The sequence below is a fragment of the Salvia splendens genome, chromosome 21, assembly GCF_004379255.2.
Source record: "Salvia splendens isolate huo1 chromosome 21, SspV2, whole genome shotgun sequence".
NCBI lineage: Eukaryota > Viridiplantae > Streptophyta > Magnoliopsida > Lamiales > Lamiaceae > Salvia > Salvia splendens.
Genome location: NC_056052.1, coordinates 24,603,296 through 24,629,673, shown reverse-complemented (window position 1 = coordinate 24,629,673; position 26,378 = coordinate 24,603,296). Strand labels below are relative to the sequence as shown.

At 38.7% G+C, this 26,378-nt stretch overlaps 5 protein-coding genes across 6 annotated transcripts; 2 read left to right on the top strand and 3 right to left on the bottom strand.

The window, feature by feature from the left end:
* Nucleotides 1-1,929: 1,929 nt before the first annotated feature.
* LOC121784662 lies at nt 1,930-9,023 on the bottom strand. The gene is made up of 5 exons (XM_042182857.1): nt 8,874-9,023; nt 6,116-8,677; nt 4,201-5,940; nt 3,364-3,613; nt 1,930-3,215 (listed from the first exon to the last, which is right to left on the bottom strand). Exons 2-5 carry the CDS (start codon nt 8,489-8,491, stop codon nt 2,692-2,694), a joined length of 4,890 nt encoding a protein of 1,629 aa, XP_042038791.1. The 5' UTR covers nt 8,492-8,677; nt 8,874-9,023; the 3' UTR covers nt 1,930-2,691.
* A 1,621-nt stretch (nt 9,024-10,644) lies between these two features.
* On the bottom strand, nt 10,645-12,285 carry LOC121785427 (60S ribosomal protein L11-like). The gene is made up of 5 exons (XM_042183845.1): nt 12,176-12,285; nt 11,958-12,065; nt 11,823-11,865; nt 11,274-11,469; nt 10,645-11,027 (listed from the first exon to the last, which is right to left on the bottom strand). Exons 1-5 carry the CDS (start codon nt 12,176-12,178, stop codon nt 10,829-10,831), a joined length of 549 nt encoding a protein of 182 aa, XP_042039779.1. The 5' UTR covers nt 12,179-12,285; the 3' UTR covers nt 10,645-10,828.
* Nucleotides 12,286-13,917: 1,632 nt separating this feature from the next.
* On the top strand, nt 13,918-16,591 carry LOC121785267 (syntaxin-32-like). Its single transcript, XM_042183655.1, has 5 exons — nt 13,918-14,362; nt 15,138-15,382; nt 15,478-15,641; nt 15,892-16,095; nt 16,218-16,591. The coding sequence occupies exons 1-5, from the start codon at nt 14,131-14,133 to the stop codon at nt 16,375-16,377; spliced, it is 1,005 nt and encodes a 334-aa protein (XP_042039589.1). The 5' UTR covers nt 13,918-14,130; the 3' UTR covers nt 16,378-16,591.
* Nucleotides 16,592-17,023: 432 nt separating this feature from the next.
* LOC121785366 (neurofilament heavy polypeptide-like) lies at nt 17,024-21,348 on the top strand. Of its 2 annotated transcripts, none has more exons than XM_042183765.1 (4): nt 17,024-17,184; nt 18,340-18,776; nt 20,238-20,490; nt 20,697-21,348. In XM_042183765.1, the coding sequence occupies exons 2-4, from the start codon at nt 18,456-18,458 to the stop codon at nt 21,071-21,073; spliced, it is 951 nt and encodes a 316-aa protein (XP_042039699.1). In that variant the 5' UTR covers nt 17,024-17,184; nt 18,340-18,455; the 3' UTR covers nt 21,074-21,348. The 2 variants fall into 2 exon arrangements, with proteins under 2 accessions (XP_042039699.1, XP_042039697.1); XM_042183763.1 differs by lacking the exon at nt 17,024-17,184 and adding an exon at nt 17,217-18,222.
* A 2,387-nt stretch (nt 21,349-23,735) lies between these two features.
* On the bottom strand, nt 23,736-25,270 carry LOC121783901 (expansin-like B1). The gene is made up of 5 exons (XM_042182083.1): nt 25,093-25,270; nt 24,875-24,981; nt 24,609-24,790; nt 24,361-24,493; nt 23,736-24,185 (listed from the first exon to the last, which is right to left on the bottom strand). Exons 1-5 carry the CDS (start codon nt 25,235-25,237, stop codon nt 23,982-23,984), a joined length of 771 nt encoding a protein of 256 aa, XP_042038017.1. The 5' UTR covers nt 25,238-25,270; the 3' UTR covers nt 23,736-23,981.
* Between the last annotated feature and the right edge of the window lie 1,108 nt (nt 25,271-26,378).

The window sequence follows — 26,378 nt, the reverse complement described above, 5'->3', positions numbered from 1 at the left end:
TTGTAAAATTGTGAATATGCTTGGAAAGTGGGGTTTAGAAATTAGGAGTTCATATTTGAAATAGTGTACAAAGTTGGTGTACGCACATTTTTATGGAACGTACTTAATGGTGGATTATTCACACTCTTGTGGGACGAAATGGGCATATGTTAACCGATTGTTTATTATGTGTACACTCTTATGGGATGAAATGAGTATATGTTAATCGATTGTTTATCATGACGGATTAGAGACTTATTGCTAGGATTGAATAAATCCATGTGATGTAAGATGAAATTGGAAAAATGCAATAGTAAACTAGTGAACTATTTCATTGCAAGATGAAGGATCATCAATCACAACAGCCAACCATTTTACATCAAATTAAGGCAGCCAAAAATGATTCATGGAGCTACTACACTGTCACTGCAGAAATCAGTACACCTACCAAAGCATTCCTCCAATTTTGGACCATCTGCAATAAATCAATAATCACATGAGAGAAAGAAATAGTATAACATCAGAACAAAACAAAACAAGATAACTCATTTCAAAAGACTATAAACCCCACATCAGTTGGCCAATCGCAACCGATACGAGAAATTAGAGTTCGTAACAGAGAGAGAGAGAGAGAGAGTAGGGACCAGTGATAAGCTGCCTGCATCGTTTGAGGGAGCAACGACGGCGACAATAGTAGGCATAATCAGTAGGAGTAGAAGGTATGCAGGCCTTGAGACATGAAAATTTACATGCAAGCTTCTGAGATATAGTCATGGTGTTTCTTCCTTGTATGAAGCACTTGTTGTAGCACCCACCCCAGCAGCTGTACAATCTCTGTGCATCCACACCAGTTCCCAGGACCATCAAAATCAAGACGACTACGACGGCCAACTTCATCTTCTTCTTTTTTTTGCTGCAGAGTGCAGAAGATGGGAGCTCTATATATAAGGCCACAACATTAATTAGTAGACTTTATTTGGACTTGTAATTTGGATTCACCGTTGGTTTGACTCATGTAGTAATATACTAAATGCTCAAAACATCTACTTTCTGATTAGGTAGAAGTTACGTGATTTAATGAGAAGGGAAAAGGACCATGTTTTTTTATACTCCCTGAGTCAACTGATTTATTAAAGTACAGCTATGAGATTCACAAGCATTAACTGATGCTCTTCAGTCCGCGAATAGGAGTCTAATTTTTCTATTTTGGTCCGTCCACGAATAGAAGTCTTGTTCATAATCACCATATATGGTAAAAAGGCCACTCACATTCCACTAGTATTATACTCCCTCCGTTTCCTAGTTGTGGAGTCATTTTGCCATTTTGGTACGTTCCATAATAGTAGAGTCATTTGCTTTTTTAGTAAAAGTCAACACATTTCTTCTCACTTACTTTACTCTATCTTACTTTATTCTCTCTTCATCTCTCTACCTTTTTCCTTTCCTACTTTATTCTCTATTTGCTTAACTCACTTAACACAACTTTTTCTTAATCTCCTTGCCGAAAAGAAATGCATCAACTACTATGGAACAGAGTGAGTATTTCACTAACTTTCTTCCACTCACTTTTCTCAATATTTATTAAAACTTGTGCTAGAAATAAATGAGACTCCTATTCGTTAACGGAGGGAGTATATTTTTTGCTCAAAAGTCAAATCTTATAATAGTACTAGTTTTATACTTTTATTCACTAAGTAAAACATAAATGAAAGAAAAAATAAATTTATGTACAACTCATCTCAGACAGGCCCGGCCCAGCCCACTTAACTAGGGGGAGTACATTTTTTGCTCAAAAGTCAAATCTTATAATACTAGTTTTGTCCTCTCTTTATTGGGAAAATTTCAATTGGGTTTTCTAGGGCAACGCCGAAGTCAAAAAATTGAGTGAGAAATTGTAGTAACTAAAATATTGATGCACTTGATGAAATATTGCAGCAATATAAATTATAGTTACTTGAAAGGAAAGATAAATTAAAAAACATGACAAAAACACACATTTTAAATCATATAGTAGTAACTCAAAGATAGATAAATTCTCTACCCTACCAAATTGATTCACCTAGTTAAAAATCAGATACTACAAACTGTTCATAACGTTTTTGAACTGGCTGCAAATACTATACAAAATTAATTATTGCTTAAATTCATAAAATAAAACCTTTTTTTCTGGACCAACACGACGAGTTTGATGGATCACATCTCGTAACCATAGTGCAATCAACAGTGTATTATTTTGGGCCACTAACTCCTTCAATATTCAGCACTAAAGCCTAATTCTAAAGGTTAATAATTTCAGTAGAAATTAGAAAACCATGAAGAGGGCAAAAAAGGCAACAAAATTATGTACAGCGATTGAATACTAGAATTCCAGGCGCCTCTTGCATCATTTTGGCTGGAAAAAAAAAAGAAAAAGAAGCATGCGTCTACCAAAACTGCCCTTGAGTCCTTGACAGTGAGGATATGATGGAGCCGGAGAGACCTTTTTGTATCAGACTAGGCAGAGGTGACAGGTCGCCATCTACAAATTCTTGCCCAGCCATCACGCTACAAATGACTTTTTATACTATGGACAAAGTATCGAAACTCACTTATCGGAAAGCCGCGGCTTTCTATGCACCCACAACGGAGACGGAGACGATGAGGATCGTGCCCTCTCAGCTGATGGGAGAGTTATTCTCCTCGACCGGAATAAGAACCAAGCCGTCTTCTTTCCTAATTTATGTCGATCGAGTCGCCATCAAAGGGCTCTTTGACGGCCTCTGCATTCATCAGAGCAACCACAGCTTTGTGGACAGCTGTGTCAGCTCTGTGGAACAGCTTCTGAGCCTTTTCCCTCTTGAGCCTGGCCATTTTATGCGCGAGCTGCGCTGCGCCACATGCTTCACGTACCCGGAACTCGGGAAGATTGTAACTATCTGGTCCTTCGAGGAAATAAGGCCTCTGACCGGGTGATTCGGGCACACCCGTGTTCCATTGCTGGCTCGCGCTTCTCTTCCCTGTTGACCTGGTGGTGTAGGGGATCATCTGCTGGTTGCTATAAGAGGGGTATGATCCGAGCTTCTTTGATTTGTTCTTATAAAACTTCGGGCTGCCTGACGGCCCGGTGCTCAAGTAGAAATGTGCATCTCGTGGAGACAGTACCCTCGTAGATGGTGAAACATCGGAATAGTCGTGATGGAGACTGCTTGCGTACAACATCTTCTCATCTCCGAAAACATGGCCATTGGATCTCCTCCCTGCCATGATAGAGTGTTAATAGGTAACTAACATAAAGGTGATCATGGAAGAGAAGACAGATTGGATATGGCTTCCAGAAAGAAAGGACAATGGTAATATTATTAATAAACATGGAGACAATTACAACAGGAAAGAAGTGAATACTACCATAAATAAAACCGTCATGGTCCGCCAAGGAAGCATGATGGTGTCCAGAAACTGGAAGTCTCCTGTGAGACCGTTGTTTGGATCCCTTATTGGGAACCTCCAAGCCCCGTGGTCTTAAGCAAAATGCAAACATGGGTGGCTTTTCAGGAGGAACCTTCCCCTGACTACCAGCAGAAAAGGCATATAATCCAGGAGAAACCTTGTGCTCCCAATCTTTCAGCTGTTGTTGATACCTCTCCCAAAGTGGAGGCTGAGTACAAAACAATAGCAGCAATGAGTCGAGGAGCAACAATACGAAAGACTATATGCATACATGACAGATGACATCACTCGTATATAACAGCTCTGAGGCTGCTATGAACTACTACACCATATATTTGACCATTTAAGTCTCTAGCTTTATTTTCATCTCTGAAAGAGGATACTGAGAGGCATGTCAAAGTTTGCTCGACAGGCTTGGGAAAATAACAAGAGCCGCTCTCAGTTATATAATTATTTCCAGATCCCTACCTAATGTCATGGGTTTAATCAGATACATGATCCAAGAGCTCTATATATTTGCCTGAAGAGACAAGGTACCAACAAACAATAAAATCTATGAGATCAACTTAAAGCATGCATGTCACAGAGGATTATATTTCTAAAAGAAGTCATTCATTGATGCTTCTCCTTTCTTTCTGGTCCAGGGACACAGCTAAAATGCATTTGAAAAGTCATTCATGCTATAAATGAGAAATTATTCAACAGTCTAGTGTATTAGATATGACAAAAAGTATTTAACAGACGATATGTAATGCTAGAAATTCTACAATTTGATTAACTGAGTTTTCGACATACCTGCAGATGTCTTATTAAAGACATGCCAATTTTCTCCCTCTTCTCCCTCCAGTATCGATGTATAACTTTCGCAGCCCCAGTTGACCCCATTCCAATCAGAAGCTTTTCAATTTCTTCATCTGTGAAGTTCAACCGATGCTGAGAATAGGAAACTTTTTCAAACATGCCTATCGCCTTCTCCAAGGACTCCTCAGATATCTCATCATGTTTGTCAGCGCGACTATTGTGTGCCATCAACCACTGTTCATCCTCACTATCCATGTCATATAAAATATGCAAAGGATCCATTGCCATTTCTACATCACTTTGGACTTGTCGGAAATACTTTATAGGATTCCGAACAAAAGGAACTTCACTTCCATGATCATCACTCTCCTCAACCAGACGTACTCCAGGGATGGGGATATTCTTTACGGATGCTGCACGGATATTCCTATCGTGGCATTCCTCATGCATCTCCTTGAAAAGCATCCACTGGCTCCGGTTGGGAAACTCTAGTACCCAGTCCTTCCCTCCTTTCCACATCATAGCATGTGAGTAGCGGTTGGTAGACCCAGGCTGTAAAATGTGTTTAACCCTATAGGAATATTTTGTAACCCCAGAAAGTTTGACAGCCAATCTCCATTCATTATGTTCATCAACTTCCAAAACAATATGTGCCCCACATTCTCTCCATCCTTTGTCCCCAGTGGTGACTAGAACATTTGCAACACATGTAAGCAACTCCGCATTTTTCCAGTTGTTAACAGAACCGTCAGATATCCTCTTGAGGCTAGCTTTCCTAATTCGTTTGCAAGGTAGAGATTTTGTGCTTGGTGATTTTTGCTTTTCACTAAGATCACAACCTACAAAAGGCAATGTGTATTGAACTTGAGTGCGTGGCTTCTTTGGTCCATTACTGAATCCATTGGCCTTGAAGTTTGGGCTTCTGTCAGGCCAAGCTGTTGGTTTATGTGGAGAAGAAACTGAGTTGCTTCCACCATGCTGCCACGAACTTCTGAAGCCAATAGTGTTGGGTGTATGAATAAAGCCGTCATGCACATTCCAATCCATATCAGAGACCTGCCCTGATTCAGAAGAAGGAATTTCAATTCTCATGCCACCTGGTGTGGAATCGCTTCTGGGGTCAGGTGTTTGAGATGTGATGGAAGTTGGCATAGATGGAAGTATGTGTACATCAATCAGTTGATGCGCTTCTTTCCTAGGCTCATGCTGACATGATTGACTAATAGTTTCGGATGCATTTCCAGCAAATTCTTTGAAACATCCACCCCTTTCATCATTATCTGGATTCCCCCTCTGTATTTTCTTAGAGGAACCAGTGTTCTCAGCAGCATTGCTTGCCAAGACAACACTCATTCCTGGAGCTCGTTGAAATCCATTCAGACCAGGAGCTTCTGCATCTATTTTTCTGATTTGATTACCAATAGTGCCATCTTGAAAAGCACTGGATCTCGGCTTAAATCGAGCACATTCTGCACCTGGTTGACAAATATCATCGGAACTTTCTGAAGAACAAAGAGCACTCTGATGTTGGAGATTAACCCAAGCAAAGCTATGTTCCATAAGTAGCTGGAGATGTAGAGCGAGAAAGAAAGTTGGAGCAGCAGAAAAGGAGAGAGCAAATTGAGGCACTTTTCCAAGCTTTGTAGCCAGACTAAAGGCAGATCGAGTCATCCTTTTATTACGGGCTTCTCGGGTAACACCCATTGGCAAAATGCCAGGCACATATTTGAAACCCTGGAAGTTAAAGAAGGAAAACCATTACTGTTAAATAACAGAGGAATGGTGACTTCCAGGCCCCACCCCAGTATCTAGCTATTACTTTCGCAGTTGTGGAGAAAAAAATAGGAAAATAAACCATTATTTCAAAAGTATAAATAGAAAATAAATACTAAGTAAGATGAGAGAATACCTCATTGGAAGAGTGTTTTAAACCATTACAAAGTTTTTGAGACTGGAAATTCCTGCATTCAAGTTCCTTAATGTTGTCGTACGTGCACTCTGAGATGGAAAGTTGTTTAATGAGTAAACAATGTTGCAGAATCTCTGAGTCCAGGTAAAGCCATCTTGAACTTTTTAGCTTGGAGAAACTGTAAAATGCAAATACATGCTGCTTCCTTGCATCTTGAGAACTAGAAAGTTGGAACCTTATTGAGGTTGCAGGTAATTTCATATCATCATTCCACTTTTCATCAAATTGACTAAAGACAATCAAGATCTGGAAGATCAAGGTTACTGCCTGCTTCAGGCAGCCTTCATATAAGAGAAATCTCATGCCAAAATTAGTATCAATAAAAAGTATTTCCAGGACAACAGCAGGAGAGCTAGCCACCAACACCCCATGTTGAAGCATAAATATGTCATGAAGCAGTGAAAAGTTCCCTAATTCAAATAAAGTCTCTAGACATGGTAATACAGGTAGGCATATCTCGAATTTGAATTGCTCTGATTCCAGCGAAACATCTTTTACTCTTAATTTGCCTTGACCATCAAACGACCATAGTCGCTTGCCAGATCCTCCTTTAGTAGGTCGCAAACCAACACTAACAGGTGAAAGTGGCGGTACAACCCATGGAGAAGTTCTACACACTCTGACATCTCTAGACACAGAATTACCTCCTTCACTTGACTTACGGTATTTCTTCCTGACATAAACCACGTGTTTCTCAATTTGGGATGTGTGTGTGCTCCTTGGTAGAGAACTATTACCCCTTTGGCCATCAAGTAAGCTATCCACTGACGCAGATTCACAATCTGGATTATTTATAAATATTGTTGAGTCAACTACAGCACTATTTGAGTTGTCAGTTTTCTTGGAGGACAATGAAGAGATCAAAGGAAGGTGCTTCGTTAGGGTCTTCTGTCTCTTCGGAGATTTTGGTGAAGTTTTGGAATGTTCAGATTGACTAGCAAGCCATGACGCAATCGGTTTAGAATCAAGAGGGTCCCTTGTACAGCTATCATCACCAGCTGACGGAGCTGTTTGTCCACTATGTAAATCTTTGACCCTTCTTCGCTTTCGAGTTCTCGAATTGTCAGGAACCTCACCAGGGAGAAGCAGCAGCTTAAATTTCTCATCCAGGAGATTAACAATTTCCTCCTCCCGGTCATCATACTTGATGCGATGATGCATAGTTTCCGAATTGTAATCATATACAAGGCCATAGTACCAACTCTCGTCCAATGGCCAAAATATTTTTATCCTCCGGTTCAAAACCCAATACGGGTCCAAGTCTTGGGCAAGAATTTCATAGAAATGGCGCCGTTTCCTTGAGACGCCTTTCCCTGCACTCTCTCTCCTGGGTCTAAGAGTTCTGCTCTGATCATCAGCTGATGCAGACGGCTCATCAGCAAAATACTTGGCCCGTCGGGTAAAAGAATCACGAGCAGATGAAGATGAAATCAACAATCCATTAGCCTTTTGAGATACAGAAGACTTGTTCGATGAGAAGCCAGTACAGCTTGGATCAAACCGTGAGGATAGCATCCTTGCAGCATTCTGCTCCAGATTCTCCTCATCATCCTCATCCTCATCCACAAAATCAGCAAAGCGCCTATCTGATGAACTACCCATAGAAGGCTGAGACTTCTTAGCTTTGGCCTCTGCACCATCTCTACCTTTGCTGAGTACTACATCCTTTTTCTTCTGACCGTTACTCTGCTTTCTTTTACGCAGTGGAACTCTATTATTTACAACTGGATCACATTCTTTCTCTGCATGGCAAGCTGAACCAGACTCGCCATTCCTGTCATCTTCAACTTCTTCAGCTCCCACCTGCTGCTTTAATTTCACGTTTGAACCACTGTACTTCACTGCGGGTTTTGAATCAGACTTCTGCTTTAATTTTGAATTTGAACCGTTTATCTTTCTCTTGGGTCTCACAGTTGAAACACGGTCATTACCGGAGGAAGGTGTTGTTACCGGAGCTAATCGGTCATTAGGGGCCTCCCCATCCTCAGATTTAGAAACTTCAGCCTTGACTTCTCCTGCAGACTCAGCAGAATCAGAACATCTGGTCGGCTTAGAACCTTGATCACTTTTCAACCTTTTCCTCCCAACAAAACCCCTTGGACGCTTTGGGATATTAAAAGAACTTCCATTATTTCCCAGAGGCAACTGTAGACCTTCACTGCTTCCCTTCAAATTTTGTCTAAATTCTAGTTCTGGTTTCACACCATTTAAACTCACCTTCCTACGTCTCTTAGCATCACTCTCGAAACTACTCAGAGGAACCTCCTTCCTACTCTTCCTTTTTTTTCTTTTTAACATTTTCCCCATCATTTTCATCACAAACTTTCTTCTTACTATTCCTCACTTCAGAAAACTTGGATTCATAGAGGCTCTTGAGATCTAATGAACGGTTTTTCTTAGGAATTTCAACGCCACCAGACTTTTTTTTGCTGTTTTCCATCAATAATCCCTCAATTTAATCAAGTCTACACAATCCCCTGTGTTTTCATGTCCCACTTAGATCTGCCACAAATTTCACACGAAAAGAAAAAGAAAAATATCCATGAATAACCTATCAAACTCTTTTGTATTACACCAAAAGGCAATTCATTTATCAAAATATGCCGATTTGATAACCAAATTAGGAAAAAGCAAGACAATGAATGCACAGATTATACATGCAAGTATGTATCCGGCGACATATAGACATGAACTGTACCTATAATCAGAATTACGGCGCCCACGCCATTAGAGAAGTGGAGATAGAGCATGAGAGAGTTCTAATTCGAAAGGAATTGAGAGAATGGGGAAAAGGAGAAATTTCCAGCTTTGATTTGAAGCCCTAATTTGATTCACTGCTCTTTTTTGTCTATTTTGTTTTTTTCCCAAAACCTTTTCCTTTTTTCGAAAAACAAAATTATTAATTTTATTTTTTTCCGCGAAGAGAGAGGGAAAATTTTAGGGTTTGTAAATTGTAAGGGATTGCAATTAAGGGGAAATTATATTATTCAAGCGTCCCACGTGACCATATATACACCGTTGATTCATAGTTTTGACGGCTGAGATCTGGAGGTTGGTGTTGAAGCCTTAAAGGTAAAAAAATAGTAGTACCAAATTTTTTTTATCAAAATCCAGTTGCTGAGGCTCTCTTTGTACGTGTTGACGGATAACTTGTTCGATGTTTAAACTCTAGAAAAAAGTGACGTGGTTTCAGAAAATTTCATTGAAATTTGTGAATGACGTAATTAACCTTTGGAAGAAGCGAAATTGCGATGAATACCGTTGTGGTTTCAAATTGAGGAAGTTAATGACGCGCCAATTTACATGTCTGGGCCCACGAGCTCGACTGCATTTTAAATGTCTGCTTGCTCCTTGCAGTTAAATGAATTTTATGCTATTTGCTAACTAATCCGTGTTTTATAAAATTAGTACTCTCTTTATCTACAAAAAATAATATATCATTTTATTACGCTCATCCATCTGAATTAATCTCATACTAAAAACAAAAAGTTATTTTAATTTATTGCTCATCTTTTATCTTTCTCTCATAAAATTTCATATTTTTCTCTTTCTTATTTATATTTTACCAATTTAATTATACTTTACCAATTTCATACTATTACTAAAACCCATTTTCTCAGATTATTTTTTTATGGACATCAAGAAAGGAATATATAATAATAATATGATAGAATTACACTTCAACATTTTTTTACATTTCATAAAACCTAAAGATAAAATGGAAGTTTTATTTATGGACGAAGGGTTGCATTATAAATTTATATTCTAGTCACACTGATGTATACGAACTAAGAGCGATAGCAATAGGCGGCCCAGCCACCGGCGTGCGGTTCGGCGGTTGGCTGAGCGCCTATTGTCCTGCCGAGAAGAGGACAGAGAAAATCCCGAGAGCTCGGCTTGGGCTAGTGGTGCTAGGCGGTCTCTTAGCGCCTATTGCGTGCCGAGCCGAGCCGCATTTATTATTATTATTATTTCGTCTATATATACGGCTTATTCCACTTTATTTGTATGTTCAAACTTTCTTCAGCTTTTGTCCAATTTTTAATTTCATATTTGTTAATTTGATAAATGGTTGCATTACAAATTTCATATTTGTTAATTTGATAAATGGTTGCAGAGACATGGCTCTTCTTATTGCTATTGCTCTAAAAGTATTAACTTGTATGGAAACCGTGCAATGCATGTAATCCTGGACATTTAAGATTCACCTATTAATATTATTAATCGGGTAAAAACGAAGAATAACTATGGTTACACCAATCATGCAGCACACTGCTTTATTAGTTAGTATATAATAAATCCATAATATTCGAGACCGAAATCCGACTAATCTATTGGACCACTGTATCAAAACTGAACTCTGAGAATCAGATTTTCGCTATGAAAAGACAACTAAATTTTCAATTAAAAATAAAAACACTAGCTTCATTTTGTTGATATCCAACAAAATACTAAATTACTATACTTAATGACATAAAACCAATCTGGACATTAATCATTACCAACATCCATAAGCATATCAAACACCAGTAATGAAATTTAAGACACAATTTCAATCTTAACATGAAGCAAGACCTGTCTGCTGATAAAATTCTACAAAACTTTTAGCAAAAAAAGGTAAAATAAATGAAACCATAAAAGATAATGATCAGTCTAAGCTCCAATGTTAGATGCCTTGTTCAGGATCACACCTTCATATTTCACCTGGAACCACTTCATTGCGTCCTCCTTGGTGACACGGTGTTGGATTCCAACGCGGGACTTGCACCTACGGCGACGACCCACACGGTAACCAGGGCGCTCCAAGACTACATAGAAGTCCATACCATAGATACCAGTAGATGGATCATACCTATAAATTATCAATGCAACATGTTAGGAATCTTCATTTTTCAATACAGTAAATACAAACAAGCAACTAGATATGTATCACAGAAAGACAAACACCAATATGCAAATTGACAGTGAATCTGTAACCAAATTTAAAGTGAATCTACTACTATAAGCCTAGAAAACATAAAACTTTAGACTACATAAGTGTAGTCTACATGGAAGGCTTGGCTAAAAGAAGATGAGTTCACATCACAGATTTGCTTACTTAATTCCAAGATCGATGTGCTCCTGAATACCGAAACCAAAGCATCCAGTTTCACTGAAGTTTCTCCTCAACAGTTCATATTCCTTGACCTTCAAGCCACTCTCGAGGAGTTGCATTGCCTTGTCACCTCTCACAGTAACATAGCAAGCAATTTTTTCATTCCTCCTAATCCCAAAAGATCGAACAGTGTATCTTGCTACAAAATAAGAAAGAGAACTCAGCTTGAGACGCAAACATTTCAATTTGATCATTTGCTTAAGCTTCAATCTATACAAATAAGATTCTTGTCAAACATGTTCAGAAGTGTACTACTACAAATACAATCTTCTATTCATTGCATTAACATGAAATAATAATTGGGTGTTAAAACTACTCTAGAAATGGAGATGCTATTCAGTGAATTAATATATTTATTGGTTCTGCGCAGAATGATTAAAACTTCTATACCAAAACAATCAGTAAAACATAAACATAAAACTGAAGAATTCACGCGTCTTAAACTTGAAAAAAATGTAAAAAAATAGAAATTAAAATATGATTGAAAGATACCCTTGGAGAAAACAGGAGATTGACCGCTGAGTTGCTCCAACACCTGGTACAGAAAATGAAACAAGTCAGCTCGGAAACAACAAATTGTTGAAAAAAATCAAAGCCCCGACGGCGGGAGCTCAATGTGCTCGGTACCTTAGCAGCTCTGGTGAGACGATCTCCGCTTTCTCCGACGGAGATGTTGAGCACCAGCTTCTGTACCTTGATCTCCCTCATCGGGTTCGACAATTTCTTCTCTGAAGCCTACAACATAGCAAATACGCAAGAGATTAGACATATCGATAGTCTCTCTAACGCGATGACAAAAATACGATGGATTAAACATGTCCACAACGTAGAAATACGGCACGCACCATTGGATAATCGTCGATGGCGGAGAGGCACGGCGGCAGCAAGATTTAATGAGAGAGGATGAACTCCAACCCTAAAAATATAGGGTTTCCTTGTGTGGGCTGGTTCTCAGCTTCTAGGCCCATCTGAATATATATATTGCGGGCAGTCCATTAATTTCTAATCGGTCATGCTAAAATTTTGGTTTTGGACTATCTCATTTGACTACTCAAGCTAAAAACTATCAGTTATAATGAATATTAGGTACTTACTTTTTATTCTTATAAAAGTGAAGACATGGCATCAGAAAAAATCAATGTCTAAAACATTTTTAAGAGGATTTCAATTAAGTGGGTATATAAAATAGTTGCACAAATGAAAACCCCACAGGGTTCTAAGTCAATTCTATCTGGGTTTATGAGTTGATCAAGTGTGGACTAATCAGGTTACTGTTTTGTCGAGCTAAATTTGTGTGTTGCCTTAGCATATTTTGTTAGACTTTCGATGAAGATGTTGACTACCAGCTTTTGTAGGTAGTTAAAATTACGTTTCAAGGAATAAAAAAGAATCACATATGAAACGTTTATGATAACCATTTTATCTATATAAGCCTTTTGTTTAGAATCTATCACTATTACTTTATGATGCACTCATCATTCTTGTATTTAATACTCCCTCCGTCCCGGGCTACTTGCACTTATTTCCTTTTTGGGCGTCCCAAGTTACTTGCACTCTTTCCATTTTTAGTAAAAAATTTCACCTACAGTCGTAATTTTTGACTTTCCTATACACTCATTCCTTAATCTCCGTGCTGAAAAGGAAAGGGGCGAGTAGCCCGAGACGGAGGGAGTACATGTCATGTTTCTTTCATGTTTACATTAGTTTTCTTATTTGTTTTTCTTAAATGCACACTTATGCACAACTCCATAATTTCTTATATTGATTGGAGTCTGATCCAATCTATGTAAATCCATCATTGATTTATTGCGGTTGATTACTCAAACTACTTTCAAATGAATTAAGCTTCATATTTTGATTTTCAACTCCCGAACTCTATGTGCAATCTGTAAAGTTCATGATTGTTAAGTCCGATGTATGCATAACACAACGGATGAAACTTGAGAGGTCTTCAATGAGATCATATACTATGTCCACATAAGTGAATATATTACTAATAAATGGAAAATACTAAAATACATGACTAAAAAAACATAGTTGACACTTATTAATTTGTATTACTATGTGATATTATTACATGCTATAATCAAAGTTCTTTATCTTTTATTTTAGAAAATCTATTGGGGTTATGGAAAAATTAAAATTAAGACACATGACGGATTTGAATTGAGCAACTCTTAAGAGATTCGAAAAAATTGTAATTTTGTTTATTTTATTTCAAAATCATTGCGCAAAACTATAATACGTGTAAATTTGATGTATTTAAAATTTTAAATGTTAAGACTTCATAGTTTACGTCCGCAAATTTTACATTTTTTTGGGAAAATTGTCTCCACTCATATTTTTCATTTTAAAAATCGTCTATTATGAGAGAAGTTATTTATATTCAATTTATATGCAATCTAACAATGTCTTTTTTAAGTTTGAGAATTTTTAAGTAAACAAGCAATTTTAGAAATCATGAAAATTGGATTCAATCAAACAAAAAAAATTGTACTACTAATATGAATGATCATGATTTTAAAGGTATTCATTACATTTAAACAAATGGTGGAAAATAAAGGGAAGTAAACATAGGTGGAAACGTCTACAAAATACGATACACACATAATAAACAGTGTGATACACCTCAATCAATTCTGCCCTCTTCTCGTAGATCTAGGGCTTAGCAGATTTCGTCCATTTGGGGTTTGAGATCCAGGCTAAAATTTCCGAATTCCTGTTTCTCGATCCCTAAAGTTTGAATCCATCGGGATCGAGCATATATGTTATTGAGGTGTTGATAATTTGATCTGGCACAATGTCGGTGAAGAGCAATGCCTCTATTAGGGATCGTACGCAGGAGTTTTTAGGGATTGCGGAGAGGGCAAAGAAGTCAGTATCGTTGCAGAATGGCCCCAGCAGCAGCCGATCCAAGCGGGAGGAGCCGCCGCGGTCGGCGGTGGCGATGCAATCGGAATTCAACCGGAGGGCATCCAAAATTGGGTTTGGGATTCATCAGACGTCGCAGAAGCTAGCTAAGCTGGCGAAGCGTGAGTGATTCAATTGTAGCTTATCCTGCTATTGTTTATCGAGAAATAGGCTGTTGTTGGTGAGTTGATGCTTTGCATTTGCTGAATTTTAGAAGTTATTATCAGATGCATATGGTCTGAATTGCATATATACTAATTATTTTGTTGCATGTATGAAGTGTTTGGGATTTGATTTATCGTTAATTAGGAGGAGCTATCGAGCTATCGGGCTAATAGATGTTGCAACGTGTTGTTTGTTGATTAACTAAATATGATCAAATGCTTGTTGGCTATGTTTTTGTATTTTTAGTTTATCATGTTATATGAGTTCTTCTGCAGTTCATATGTTAATTGTACAAGTTTGTATATATGCCCCTTGTTTTTTTACTACTTTTAGGAGCATGAGATCATTCGTATAATTGTAATGATTACTCTAGGTGCTTGAATAAGCAAACTCTAAGAGATCGTAGTTTGTCTATTCTTAGAGGATGGCTGTGTTCTTTTGGACAAAGATCTATGCATATGATAAAGGGTGTTTATACTTTTCGGGGGCATGCATGTTTACTTTCAGTTATAGGATGGATAAATAAAAATAGTCCAAGCTAATCGTCCTTTTACTTTGATGGAATGATTGATTTTGAGATTGTTGACCATCTTATCCTTCAAATTATGATTGTATAGGCTAGTTCATCACATACATTTATGGTCAATGCTTGTCATTCTATGCTTTGTTCCTGTGTCTGGTCTTTCGATTGGCATGCTTGAATTGATAATGTAACGCGTTTATCTCTTGCAGTGGCAAAGAGGACATCTGTGTTTGATGATCCTACCATGGAAATCCAGGAGCTTACTGCACTCATCAAGCAAGATATAACAGCTCTTAACTCTGCTGTAGTTGATCTCCAGTTTCTCTCCAATTCACGCAATGAGAACACCTCCAGTGACACCACAACTCATTCCACTACGGTTGTCGATGATCTAAAGAATCGTTTGATGAGCACCACAAAGGAGTTCAAGGAAGTTTTAACCATGCGAACAGAGGTGAATCCATATCTCAATGCTTTCACCACTAACCTTTGTAATCCTGGCCTCCTGGATAGCTACTAACACAATTTGTGTTTCTTGGTCTTCAACAGAACCTCAAGGTTCATGACAACAGAAGGCAGTTGTTTTCCAAGAGCCATGCAAATCCTTTTGTTCGCCAGCGTCCTTTGGCTGCAAAGGCTTCGACCAGTAACTCAGCTGCCACACCTCTTCCATGGTCTGACGGCACACAAACTTCATCCCAGTTATTTCCCAAGTAAGAACACACAGTTCCAGCCAGTTGGTATCCCCACCACGGCCTACATTGATTTTTTTTGCCATATTCCCTCTTTAACTTTCTGCTGATTGAAATTGTTAGTATTTGATAAATAGTTTTTCAAGGTCTTGAACGTGGTTCTAGTCAGATGCCATTTAGGACTTAATACTGAGCAGAAAAACTTGGAATTAACCGAGTTGCCTATGTATACGCAGATTAGTTTACTTACACAGCTTATATTTTGTAACAGGAATCAGGTCGATGGGGAGTCCCAGCCTTTGCTGCAGCAGCAACAAAATCAACACCAACAGCAGCAAATTGTTCCCGTACAGGACAGCTACATGCAAAGTAGAGCTGAGGCTCTTCAAAATGTGGAGTCTACAATTCATGAGCTGGGAAGTATCTTCAATCAGTTGGCTACTCTTGTATCGCAGCAAGGAGAGATTGCTATCAGGTAGCTTTAGCATGAACTAAAAGCAGTCAATTATGCATTGAAATTTCTGATCATATTATCTACTAGCATTTATGAATGCATGCCTAGATGTCATTGTTCTCACGTGAACCCCATCTTAATAGGATCGATGAAAACATGGAAGACACACTGGCAAATGTGGAGGGAGCACAAGGCGCTCTGCTCAAGTACCTCAATAGCATCTCGTCGAATCGGTGGCTAATGATCAAGATATTCTTTGTGTTGATTTTCTTCCTCACAATATTCCTTTTCTTCGTGGCCTAGTGATGAGCCATTTTATCTTCTCACACAGGAAGATAACTCATCGCCGTGTGTCTGCCGTATAATTTTCCAAAATGTTTTGTAGTAAAATTCTTTATTTTGTAAATCAGGAAACGCTATTTTTCACGAGCTTCATATGTGTATTCTTACTATAAGGTGAAGTTCAAGAGAAGAACTTCGGTTTGAAGTGTAATGGAAAAATCTAAGTATATTTTAATTTTGCGTTTGTGCTATAATACTTGGTTGCTTCCTCATATGTTTTTTGCTGTGTTTCATTTATCTTAATCTATTATTTGTAGTGACATGAAATTTAAATTACGAGTGTTATAGATTAAATTAGTAGCAGCGAACACCAAGAATTGAAAAAAAGGCCAAAAAAACATGGATATAATGAATTTCTTAAAGAAATGCAATCAAAAAACAACTGAGAGAATTTGAATTTAGTAAGGAGGTGTTTGGTTTGGCAAATAAGAGTATTAAATGCCCAAAAACTAACATTTTCTCATGTTTGGTTTGGTGAATACCATTTCAATAGGGCCTCCATTAATGAGTCCGGCCCGCCTCATTTATGCCCATTTCATTAGTTAGGGTATCTCCCAAATTTTGAAAGAAAGTTTTCTGCCTCGTAGTGTTAACTTCATTGGAAAACTGAAATGACCTATTTGTCCTCATCTTCTTCAATCACGTAACATTTCACCTCCCTTTCTGTACATTTTTTTACCGCTGCCTGCTCTCGTCTTCTCTCCGCGGAATCATCAATTAGCACCGGCTTCTTCAGGGACTTCGAGTTAAATACCCACGACTACCAAGGTAAGCTTCCACCTGTGTATTTGAATCCTAATTTCGTGAGTGAAGCCCACAAATTTATCTTGTGGGTTTCAATTAAACAGTTTCATATTTGTAACAATAATATGTGTTTCTTCCATTCAACTCTCATAATTGACTATTTCTAGCATTGTGCTGCATATTCCAGCTGAATATTGTGGTTAAACTTTCCAGATTCATATTTATGGTGACAAATTAGGAATAATCGATGAAAATGGAACAAACTACAATTGTGGATGGATGAACACAATAATTGCAAATCAAATTAAGCCCTAATTTATGATTCAGATTCAGATTACAAACTACAATTACTGCAATTCAATAGCTCTTTTACTGAAATCGCTACTTAACGTTGCCTGCGAAGAGGCAAAAGATGAAGAGGTTGCGACGCGAGGAGACTGTCATTGACGGCTCCTCAATCAAATTTTTGTTGGGTTAGATGACGATAAAATTGAAAATAAGAATAATATATGAGGATATTTTTGGTATTACAAGCTATTTTTAATTGCCTAAAATTCAAACCAAACATCTGAATTTGAACTATAGAAAGCATTGAAGTCAAACCAAACAATAGAAATATTTCTCTCCTGCCATGAAAAGGGAATCACTAACAAGAGCCATCCCATTTCTTGAGAAACCAAAAAGGCCAAACCAAACCACTCCTAAGTTTTTAACTTCTCTCACGTTATCTGCACCAGAAGCTCCTCCTTTTGTCGTCATCTCTCTCCTCCTCTCTCTCATTCTCTCTCTCCATATATATATATATTTCTCTCTCTCATTCTCTCTCTCCATATATATATATTGTGTATCTATTAACATACACGGATATAGATGCACAACTGCAATCGGCAGATAACGTAACGCATTTGACACACCAAACCCTAGAAGCTGCGCCTCTTGTCCTGTTCGAAACCCTATTTTTTGTGTGTATCCTACATTTCGCAATCGCATTTTCGAGCTCATCGGACCTGTTGGATTGGGGAGAATCGCAATTGCGACATTTAATCGGGAAATTTGATATTCGTCCGTCTACACTCTGTTCGATTAATAAACTCACTTATAGTTTGGATTGTTTTTTTCCATTAGGATTTTATCAAATTACGTGTTGTTTTGTTTTTTCATTTGTTGTTCTGGAAGCAGTGATTGTTGATTGATTTCGGGAAATCCAGTCCCGAAAATAATCGGCAATTTGTCTCATCTGAGCTTGAGATTTTCGATCGTTCGCGAGGGTTTTTTGATTTTTCTGGCGGTGGAAAATGGTTGGAGGTGGGAATAGGAGGGATGAGGGATCGTTTACCGCGAGCAACACCAATGTTTTTGCGGCGCTGGAGACTTTGAGGAAGAAGAAGAAGTCTGATAAGGGGAGTAAGAGCAGTGGTGCTGCTTCTGGAAAATCAAAGAAAGGGGAGGAGAAGCCGGTCTACTGGGCTCCAGCACCTCTGACAGTGAAGTCGTGGGCGGATGTGGATGATGAGGACGACGATGATTACTATGCCACCACGGCTCCTCCCCAGGCGATGTGGGGTGGTTCTGGTGTGGAAAAAGTGGATGAAACTGAGAAACAAAATCATTTGGAGGTATAAGGCATGAGCTATATGGTGTTTTTTGCTCACTATTATTTCACAAATTATAATGAATGTCTATTTAGTAGTTTCACGATTCATTGTTGCTAACTTCTATACATCTTAATAATTTATGGTGATCAACGACTTGATGTTTTGCTATGTCTATGTTTTTATTGATCCTTTGGTGTTTTCTTAAATATGTCCTGCATTTAGCTTTATGCATAAATAAACACTTCTTGTTCCAATTTAAATTTGCGCTTGTTGTATTATAAGGTTGAGAAATATCATTTCCTACATATGGTGATTCTTTGGTGTTTGTTGTCATTTTGTAGCTGCCACTTTTACTTTTGTCTAGTTAACAATGTGCTTGATAAACGACACACTTTACTAGCAGAGGTTAATTGTAAGAGCTTAGTTGTTGTCTGTCATTTATATGAAAATATTTGTTTGTTTAAATGTTTGCTTTGGTTTCCTTTTCTTTACTGGGCATCTTTTGTCATTTTACAGTTAAGTTCTTGTTACCTACTTGATGATATTCATGTTAATGTCCCTCATTATTTTCTTTGCTGACTTCAAATGATTTCTGAATTCTTGCATGATCCCTTTTCCTCACACCTGCACAAAATGGTGTTTTTATCAGAGATGTATTATTTGAAGATTTGCAAATAATGATTTTGCCAATTGCATTTCAATTGTGCCTGTTTCTCAACACGAGAAGTTATCCTTTCTTCTAAGGAATGGTTATTGTTGCGGCTTTCTGTTTAATATGCAACTTGCCTGATATGCTTCATCAACTTTATTTATCTTCTTCCTACTAAACTGATAATGCCAAAAGTGGGTGTAATCTTGTTTTTCCCTCAAATTTACGTTGTTATGTGATTATGTATCTAGTTTGTTATAAAAAAGTTGGAGTAGCCTATTGTGTCACCTGTAGACAAGTGTTTTGGTCGATCTTCCTTTGCTTTGTTTTGTTAACATCTCCCCGATTCAATAATCTTCTCCCTGTTCAGCATCATATGGGATGTATCTACAGGTTGGTTGTATAATGATCAAACAATCTCAGACTAGTAAGATCATTATTGATCAAAACTGTAGCTTTTCAGCATGTAGTTTTCTCTTGTTCTATTTTACTGTTTTAACCTGGGGTTTATCGCTTGATATCTTTGTCAGTTGCACATTTATACTAATTGTAATGTAATCACTTGGGTTATGTCTCTTTCGTTATCCTTGTTACTTGCAAATTTCTACTGATTGCTATTATGCTCTTGGCTCTTTCTGCAAGAGCTCATCTGTAGATATGTAATGGCTATTTAGAGATGTTACATGACTTCATAGGTTTGCAGAGTATGGTATTTGTTGCAAATAAGCATGTTGCTCATTGAGTTATGTTATATTGATTCCTTTTCTTCCTCTCTTGTAATTGAGTTTGTGGTATGACTAAATTTTTATCTCGATTTTCCATCCAAAATTTAGGAAAGTGAGAGCGAAGATGAGCTTCTTGATGAAGGTGATGATGATGTAGAAGAGGAGCCTGAACATGAAACGGAGGTCGGAGAACCTTCTGAACCATTAGTTGAAACACAGGTTGAACAATCTCCAGCACCTAGGGAGACAGAAAGACAGCTTTCCAAGAAGGAGAGAAGGAAGAAGGAGCTTGCTGAATTAGAGGCCATTTTAGCCGATTTTGGAGTAAACCCCAAAGAGAAAGCTGAAGATGAGACGAATGGTAATTGATGTGTCCTTATCATCTATGTGAAATTGCTGGTCCGAGCATGAAAATCGTGTGTGCTGCCGTTGATTTTCCCGGCTCTTCATTTTGTTATTTTGCACGCATTTTTGGAGCCTGTCACAGTGTGTGTGGAAAAATAATGCATCTTCAGTTTGCCCCTCTCTAATTACTAGGAATACAAGTCTGATCTTGGTCTCTTGCAGATGTGAACAAAGACGGGAAAGAGGTGCAACTGAATGGAGTTGAAGAGAAGAAAGATAGTGCTGCACCTGCAGAATCCAAGAGCGCAAAGAAGAAAAAGAAGAAGGCCTCCAAAGAGGCGAAGGAACCTCAGGACCAGCCCAATACCTCAGATGCTCCCCACGAACAAGACGAGACTGAACAAGTGGAGGGAGAATCTTCTGCTGTTGATGTGAAGGAGCGGCTCAAGAAAGTGGCTTCCGCTAAGAAAAAGAAATCGAACAAGGAGGTTGACTCTGCCGCAAGAGCTGTTGCCATGGAGGCTGCAGCACGCAGTGCAAAACTCGCAGCTGCCAAAAAGAAGGAGAAGAACCATTATAACCAGCAGCCAATCCGGTAAGAAAAAAGTCAGAGCTATGGAGCTCGGATCAAATGGAGATAGATGGGTTTCTGTGGTTAATAAAACTCCGAGCTCTTGCCCTCTAGTTTTGCAGTAGACGAACTTCGAATATAATTTTGCATTTTGAACATTTTTTAGTTTTGTTTTTTATATATATCGAGAAACCTTTTCAATTGGTACTTGCTTGTTAGATCAGCTGTATCATACAATACCTCTTCTCTTCTTGCTGTGTATCTACTTCTGAGTCTTGATGAATGCTGAAAATTTCTGATGAATTTCTTGCTATTTAGAGCATATGCAACTGCGGACGGACGGCGTCCGTCTGTCCGTGCCACTGGCAAGGATGAGCTCCACTGCTGCTGCGCTCGCGCCGCTGGCACGGTGCTGCTCGATGCATCGAGCACGCCCGTGCCAGCGAGCAGCTGACGTGGCAGCACGCGATTGGGCAACGGCATAGCCATTGTCTTTGAATTTTTTTTTAATTAAAAATCGGTTTTTAATTTAAAAAACCGATTAAAAAAAACCACTTCACAAACAAAATATATCTGTTTTTTACCGTTTTCCATCATTTTTTTTAATTTTTTTAATTTTTTTCCCCAAAAAAATACACATTTTCATCTATAAATACCCCACTTTCACCCCCGAAAAATTCACTCCACACTACACAATTCTCATCTACACTCTCTAATTTCCATTCCCATTCTCATTCTCATCTTCATTCTCTCACATCCATTCTCAATCTTTCTTCCACTCCTACGACATAACAATGTCTGGCCAAGGCGATGACCCTCCGCCCTCCCACAGTTGGAACCCCGAATGGTTCGGTTCACAACCGTTTCCTAGTCCGGAAATGGAATATTCGACCCCTCCTCAAATCCAAAGTTCGGGCGTTCCAGGTGGCTACCGACCATACCCAATCGACGACCAAGGTGCCCCCGAAAGGCGATACGGGTGGACACCGGAGCCTAGGCCGACCGCCCCCTCCCAAACTCCGACTCCTCCTACTCGCGGTGTACGCACACCGCACACTCCGGTGGAGATGGATAAATTGTTCACGGCGTACTTGGAAATCTCCGAAGATCCGGTGGTTGGCATGAACCAATCGGCGATCACTTTTGGTGGCACATAGCTCGCCGGTACAATGAAAACCGGCCGCCGGGAACAATCGAGCGCAACGAGAGTATGGTGCGCAACGCCATCTACCGAGCCAACGATGAAATTGGCAAGTTCAATGGCTATTTCCTCCAGGAAGAGCGGAATGCGGGGAACGGCAGGAGCGAGGTCGACATCATCACTGCCGCGTTGAGCACCTACCAATCCATGAACTACAAGTCGTTCAAGTACCTCAACGTTTGGCAGGAGACGCGGACGCACTCAAAGTATATGGGAGGCGTAACATCCTCCTCTAGCGGCTCCTCCAAACGGTCAAGGTCGGTATCCCTATCCGACGCCGGCTCCGAAGAAGCGGCTAGCCAACTCGCCGGAGCTAACTTGGGTAGCCCCGACGCCGGCCTGAGGGTTCCCAACGCTGACCGCAAGGAAGGAAGAAGGCGGCGGCGGCCAACCGCCGTCGAGCTGCAGCTGCAACCGCCGATGCTCCAGTTCCCGCTCCCGTTCCCGTTCCATGTGCGCCACCTCCACCCCCCACCAACTTGTTGTGGCAGCTTTTGGCCCAACTCAATATGGCCGATAGGTCCACTGTGACTCCCTCGCAACTTCGGTCGCACGAGGCCATGATATTGGGCCTCTAAAGACAATTGGGGGTAGTGCCGCCGGATGAGTAGTCGTCCACGGGGGTATTTTTAGCTTTTAATTATGTAATTTTTAGGAGTTTAATTATGTAATTTTTTATTTTTAGGTAATTTTAGTATTTTAATTATGTAATTTTTAATTTTTAGGATTTTAATTATGTCTTTTTTATTTTATTTGTAATTTGTAATATTTATTGTGGTTTTTTAATGAATTTTAATTTTATGGAAATGTTTTTGTTTAATTGAATTTTAAATTGAATTGTGCTCGTCCTTGCGGAAGAGCACAACTGTGGGTGTTGTGCTCTTGCCAGAGAGCTGGCACAAAAAGTGGGGTTGGGCCCACAACCGTGCTCGCTGGTAAGAGCTAGGGTTGGAACGGTACGGTATACCGCGCCGAAATGGCCATACCGCATACCGTACCGTACGGTATGACCAAAAACCATACCTTTACCGTGCCGCTTTTGTTCTAAGTTGTTTTTTGTGGATTCTGTGATATTATTGTTGAAGATTACGCATTTTTATTTAAATTCCATGAAGAAAGTAAATTCCACAAGGCTACCTCTAATATAACCAGTGCCTTTTATCCTTGTAAGATAACCTACATGGTTGAGTCACACCTTGTTATTGCTTCCCAAATGAAAAAGTCATTGTTGATGATCTTTTTGATGTAATTTGCTTATAATTGTTATTTTACCTTGAGTGATTGGTTGGTTAGAACTAGATAGTCATCTTCCAAGTGTTACGTTGTCCTAGCTCGTATCTTCGCGTCCTATGGTCTGATCGGAATTTTTTCGCTGTTGTGCACTTAGTAGTTTACTTTGTTGTTACGGGTCACAAGAACTTGACAGACATAGATGTCTTGCAAAACTACTAAAGAATGGACAATAGAAAGAACTTGAGAAAAAGGGATGTTGGTAATAATTAGTTCATCTTAGAAGAACTTGACAGGCATATCCAATTTGCACATTAAATGTTTTATCTTGTAAGGCATAATATCCTTCTACTTTTAACACTCATATATAAAATAAATCCAATACATAGATAAATTGGCAACTTATTTTTTGGTTCCTACTTGAACAATAGAATCCATTGAAGGCCTAAAAGCAATAACATTTCAACGAGCTAGGCAATATGAAGATTAATTGACAGTTGCTTGATCAGGCAATAACTTGTGCTCCAGAGTCATATATGTCTCCTGCTTTCCAGTTATCGGGTATGTCATTGACCGGAACTATCCATTTCTCGTCTCCATTTTCATCTCTCAAGAGCATCCTTACTGAAAGTGGTCCACTTGGTGGCGAGGTAGCTGTCCATACTGCTCCATAACTCCGATCCAATAGTTTGCACGTGTAACTTTGTGTCTGCATATAAAACGCGAAGTTGTATTTCGAATAGGATATATTTAGTGTTTTAATATTTCCTTTACATCTGATCTGAGAACTTTTTCTTCTTCTCTGCAGTGAAAATCAGAGTACTGCACATCCTAACAGAATCGAGAATCGCTGAAGAATGCGTATTCAGAGATTTAAAAGGTACCTCACACAGTTGCACTGCAGTTATGTCTTCCATGCCTTGCTGATACCAAATTACAAATGCCAGATAATGTGGGTTGCTACTGCTTTCGTCTATCTCAATCGTAATATTTTTGTTCGGATAGCTGCATGAAACCCTGTGCATTTACATAAATGAGCTATTAGCATGATCATCCAATTAGGTGTGCATACCGAGAGTCGAGATACATGAAACTGGACATGATATATGCTCTTGAGGCTTTGTAAACTTACCGTCTATATTCAATATCTACGACGCCCAATGCTAAAAGAGATGCACCTGCATCCATGTTCTGAGCCATTCGGCCAAAAGCACGCCTGCTCATAATGAAGTCAGTATCATGGCTGGAACCGTGGTCCGTTATGACTACATTCACTCCTTTATCCGAACAGTACTTGCCATTAGTACACCTGACCTGAAAAATACGAGACATTTCACAATCGCGTAACAACTACTTGTCAGAACATTTATGTTTGTTTCTCCTTGTGATGATATTCACCTGGTAGCAAGCACCACATCCTAATCCGTCTCGATATAGATCTGATACTGCAGCTACGTATCCATTGTTAATTGTCGCCCCAAACGCACCATAGCCACATCGTCCGGCTGCATATTTTTTGTGTCAAATGCAATCAAGATTTCATAGGAAGTTTAAGTTAATAAAATCATTTGTAGGTATCATTTTAGCAATGCATGCATGTTGTCAGGGAAACTCACTTTCTGTTCCTTTGTCATCAGAATTCGGGTAATAAGCAGCCCTCGACTGGGAGAAACAATCCGCGCACGGGGCAGCATCCCCGAAAGATCCAAACAGGAGAAGGGTAGCTGTAAGAAGACCGAATACAAGTGCCATCATAGCCATGTAGCAAGGTTATGAGGATATAAGGGAAGAAGAAAGAAGGCAAGCTCGAATATACGAATGGCTCTTCCAGCACTCGTATTTATAGCAGAATGAATGGCGAATGCCATTCTTATCAAGTTGAGTAGGCGTCAGAATTTGACAAAGTGGTGAGATTTCAATTCTTGTTCATGGAATGTCAAATTTCTGACTCAGATTTGTAAGAATTCTTGATGTAATCATTACAAATTACGTCAAATGCATTGCATTAACAACTATATTATTTTTTTGTATATATCCATTTGTTCAGATTCTGTTTTTGTTATATATATGTAATTTTATTCATTTTTTAAATTATTTTGTAGTACACTATATACGAAGGAACCAAGCAGGCTTCGTTAGTGGAATGTAACCAAATCTGTCTCATTTTGAAGAAAACCCATTATGTTGGGACGTTGATAGGACAGAAATAGAAGTTTGGTGTCTTTGCACTATCAGAAAATGCCGTTAGCATCTTTCCAAAAAAAGAAGTCAAATCTATATTTGGCTCATGAAAATGGGAGTAATTCATTTGATCACAATATGTCAAATTTTTGAACTTTTCAAAAATGGCAATTTCAAATTTAGGGGATCTCCTTTGTAGATTTGCCTCAGCTGATGCCATCACAACTTTATATTCTCTACTAAAAAAACTACTACTACTACTACTAATATATTGATGGTGTTAGCACATTTTAATTGATAGTATATCTAAGAAAAATTGTTACATGATCAGATCCAGTTCAGACAAAGTTGTTGCCCCACACCTAGATTGTCAGAACTCAGAAGTCTGCCCTCATTATTATTTTATTGGGGAAGACATTGGGCTTTTATTAAGGCGTTGGACCATTAATTATGTTGTTATGCAATTTAATGGTTTCTTGGGCTTAGCCTACTCTCATATATTTTCTCAAGTCTGTATACACGATTTAATTCTGCATTTATGTAGTTTTATGAATTTAATTCTATATTTACGTTGTTTTCGGGAAGGAACAAGTCTGTATAGTAGTAATTTTTATTTTTAAGAAAATATACTAGCTATATGTTTCATTTATTATAATAATTTTGATATGTATTCTATGTATGATTGATATGTTAGTTGTAAAAGTAAGACAAAATTTTAAGA

Excerpts from the sequence above, each read along its gene's own strand:
- LOC121783901 (XM_042182083.1), bottom strand. The coding sequence starts at position 25,237 with ATGGCTATGATGGCACTTGTATTCGGTCTTCTTACAGCTACCCTTCTC. Across the intron at positions 24,791-24,874 it reads GATGTGGTGCTTGCTACCAG|GTCAGGTGTACTAATGGCAA; the intron begins GTGAATATCATC and ends CGTATTTTTCAG. Across the intron at positions 24,494-24,608 it reads GTAGATATTGAATATAGACG|GGTTTCATGCAGCTATCCGA; the intron begins GTAAGTTTACAA and ends GTAAATGCACAG.
- LOC121785366 (XM_042183765.1), top strand. The coding sequence starts at position 18,456 with ATGGTTGGAGGTGGGAATAGGAGGGATGAGGGATCGTTTACCGCGAGC. Across the intron at positions 18,777-20,237 it reads AGAAACAAAATCATTTGGAG|GAAAGTGAGAGCGAAGATGA; the intron begins GTATAAGGCATG and ends TCCAAAATTTAG. Across the intron at positions 20,491-20,696 it reads AGCTGAAGATGAGACGAATG|ATGTGAACAAAGACGGGAAA; the intron begins GTAATTGATGTG and ends GGTCTCTTGCAG.
- LOC121785267 (XM_042183655.1), top strand. The coding sequence starts at position 14,131 with ATGTCGGTGAAGAGCAATGCCTCTATTAGGGATCGTACGCAGGAGTTT. Across the intron at positions 14,363-15,137 it reads GCTAGCTAAGCTGGCGAAGC|TGGCAAAGAGGACATCTGTG; the intron begins GTGAGTGATTCA and ends TATCTCTTGCAG. Across the intron at positions 15,383-15,477 it reads TTTTAACCATGCGAACAGAG|AACCTCAAGGTTCATGACAA; the intron begins GTGAATCCATAT and ends GGTCTTCAACAG.
- LOC121785427 (XM_042183845.1), bottom strand. Across the intron at positions 11,470-11,822 it reads ATCTCCTGTTTTCTCCAAGG|CAAGATACACTGTTCGATCT; the intron begins GTATCTTTCAAT and ends CTTATTTTGTAG. Across the intron at positions 11,028-11,273 it reads CACATCGATCTTGGAATTAA|GTATGATCCATCTACTGGTA; the intron begins GTAAGCAAATCT and ends GATAATTTATAG.
- LOC121784662 (XM_042182857.1), bottom strand. The coding sequence starts at position 8,491 with ATGAAAATGATGGGGAAAATGTTAAAAAGAAAAAAAAGGAAGAGTAGG. Across the intron at positions 5,941-6,115 it reads TAAAACACTCTTCCAATGAG|GGTTTCAAATATGTGCCTGG; the intron begins GTATTCTCTCAT and ends TTTAACTTCCAG. Across the intron at positions 3,614-4,200 it reads CTTTAATAAGACATCTGCAG|CCTCCACTTTGGGAGAGGTA; the intron begins GTATGTCGAAAA and ends TTTTGTACTCAG.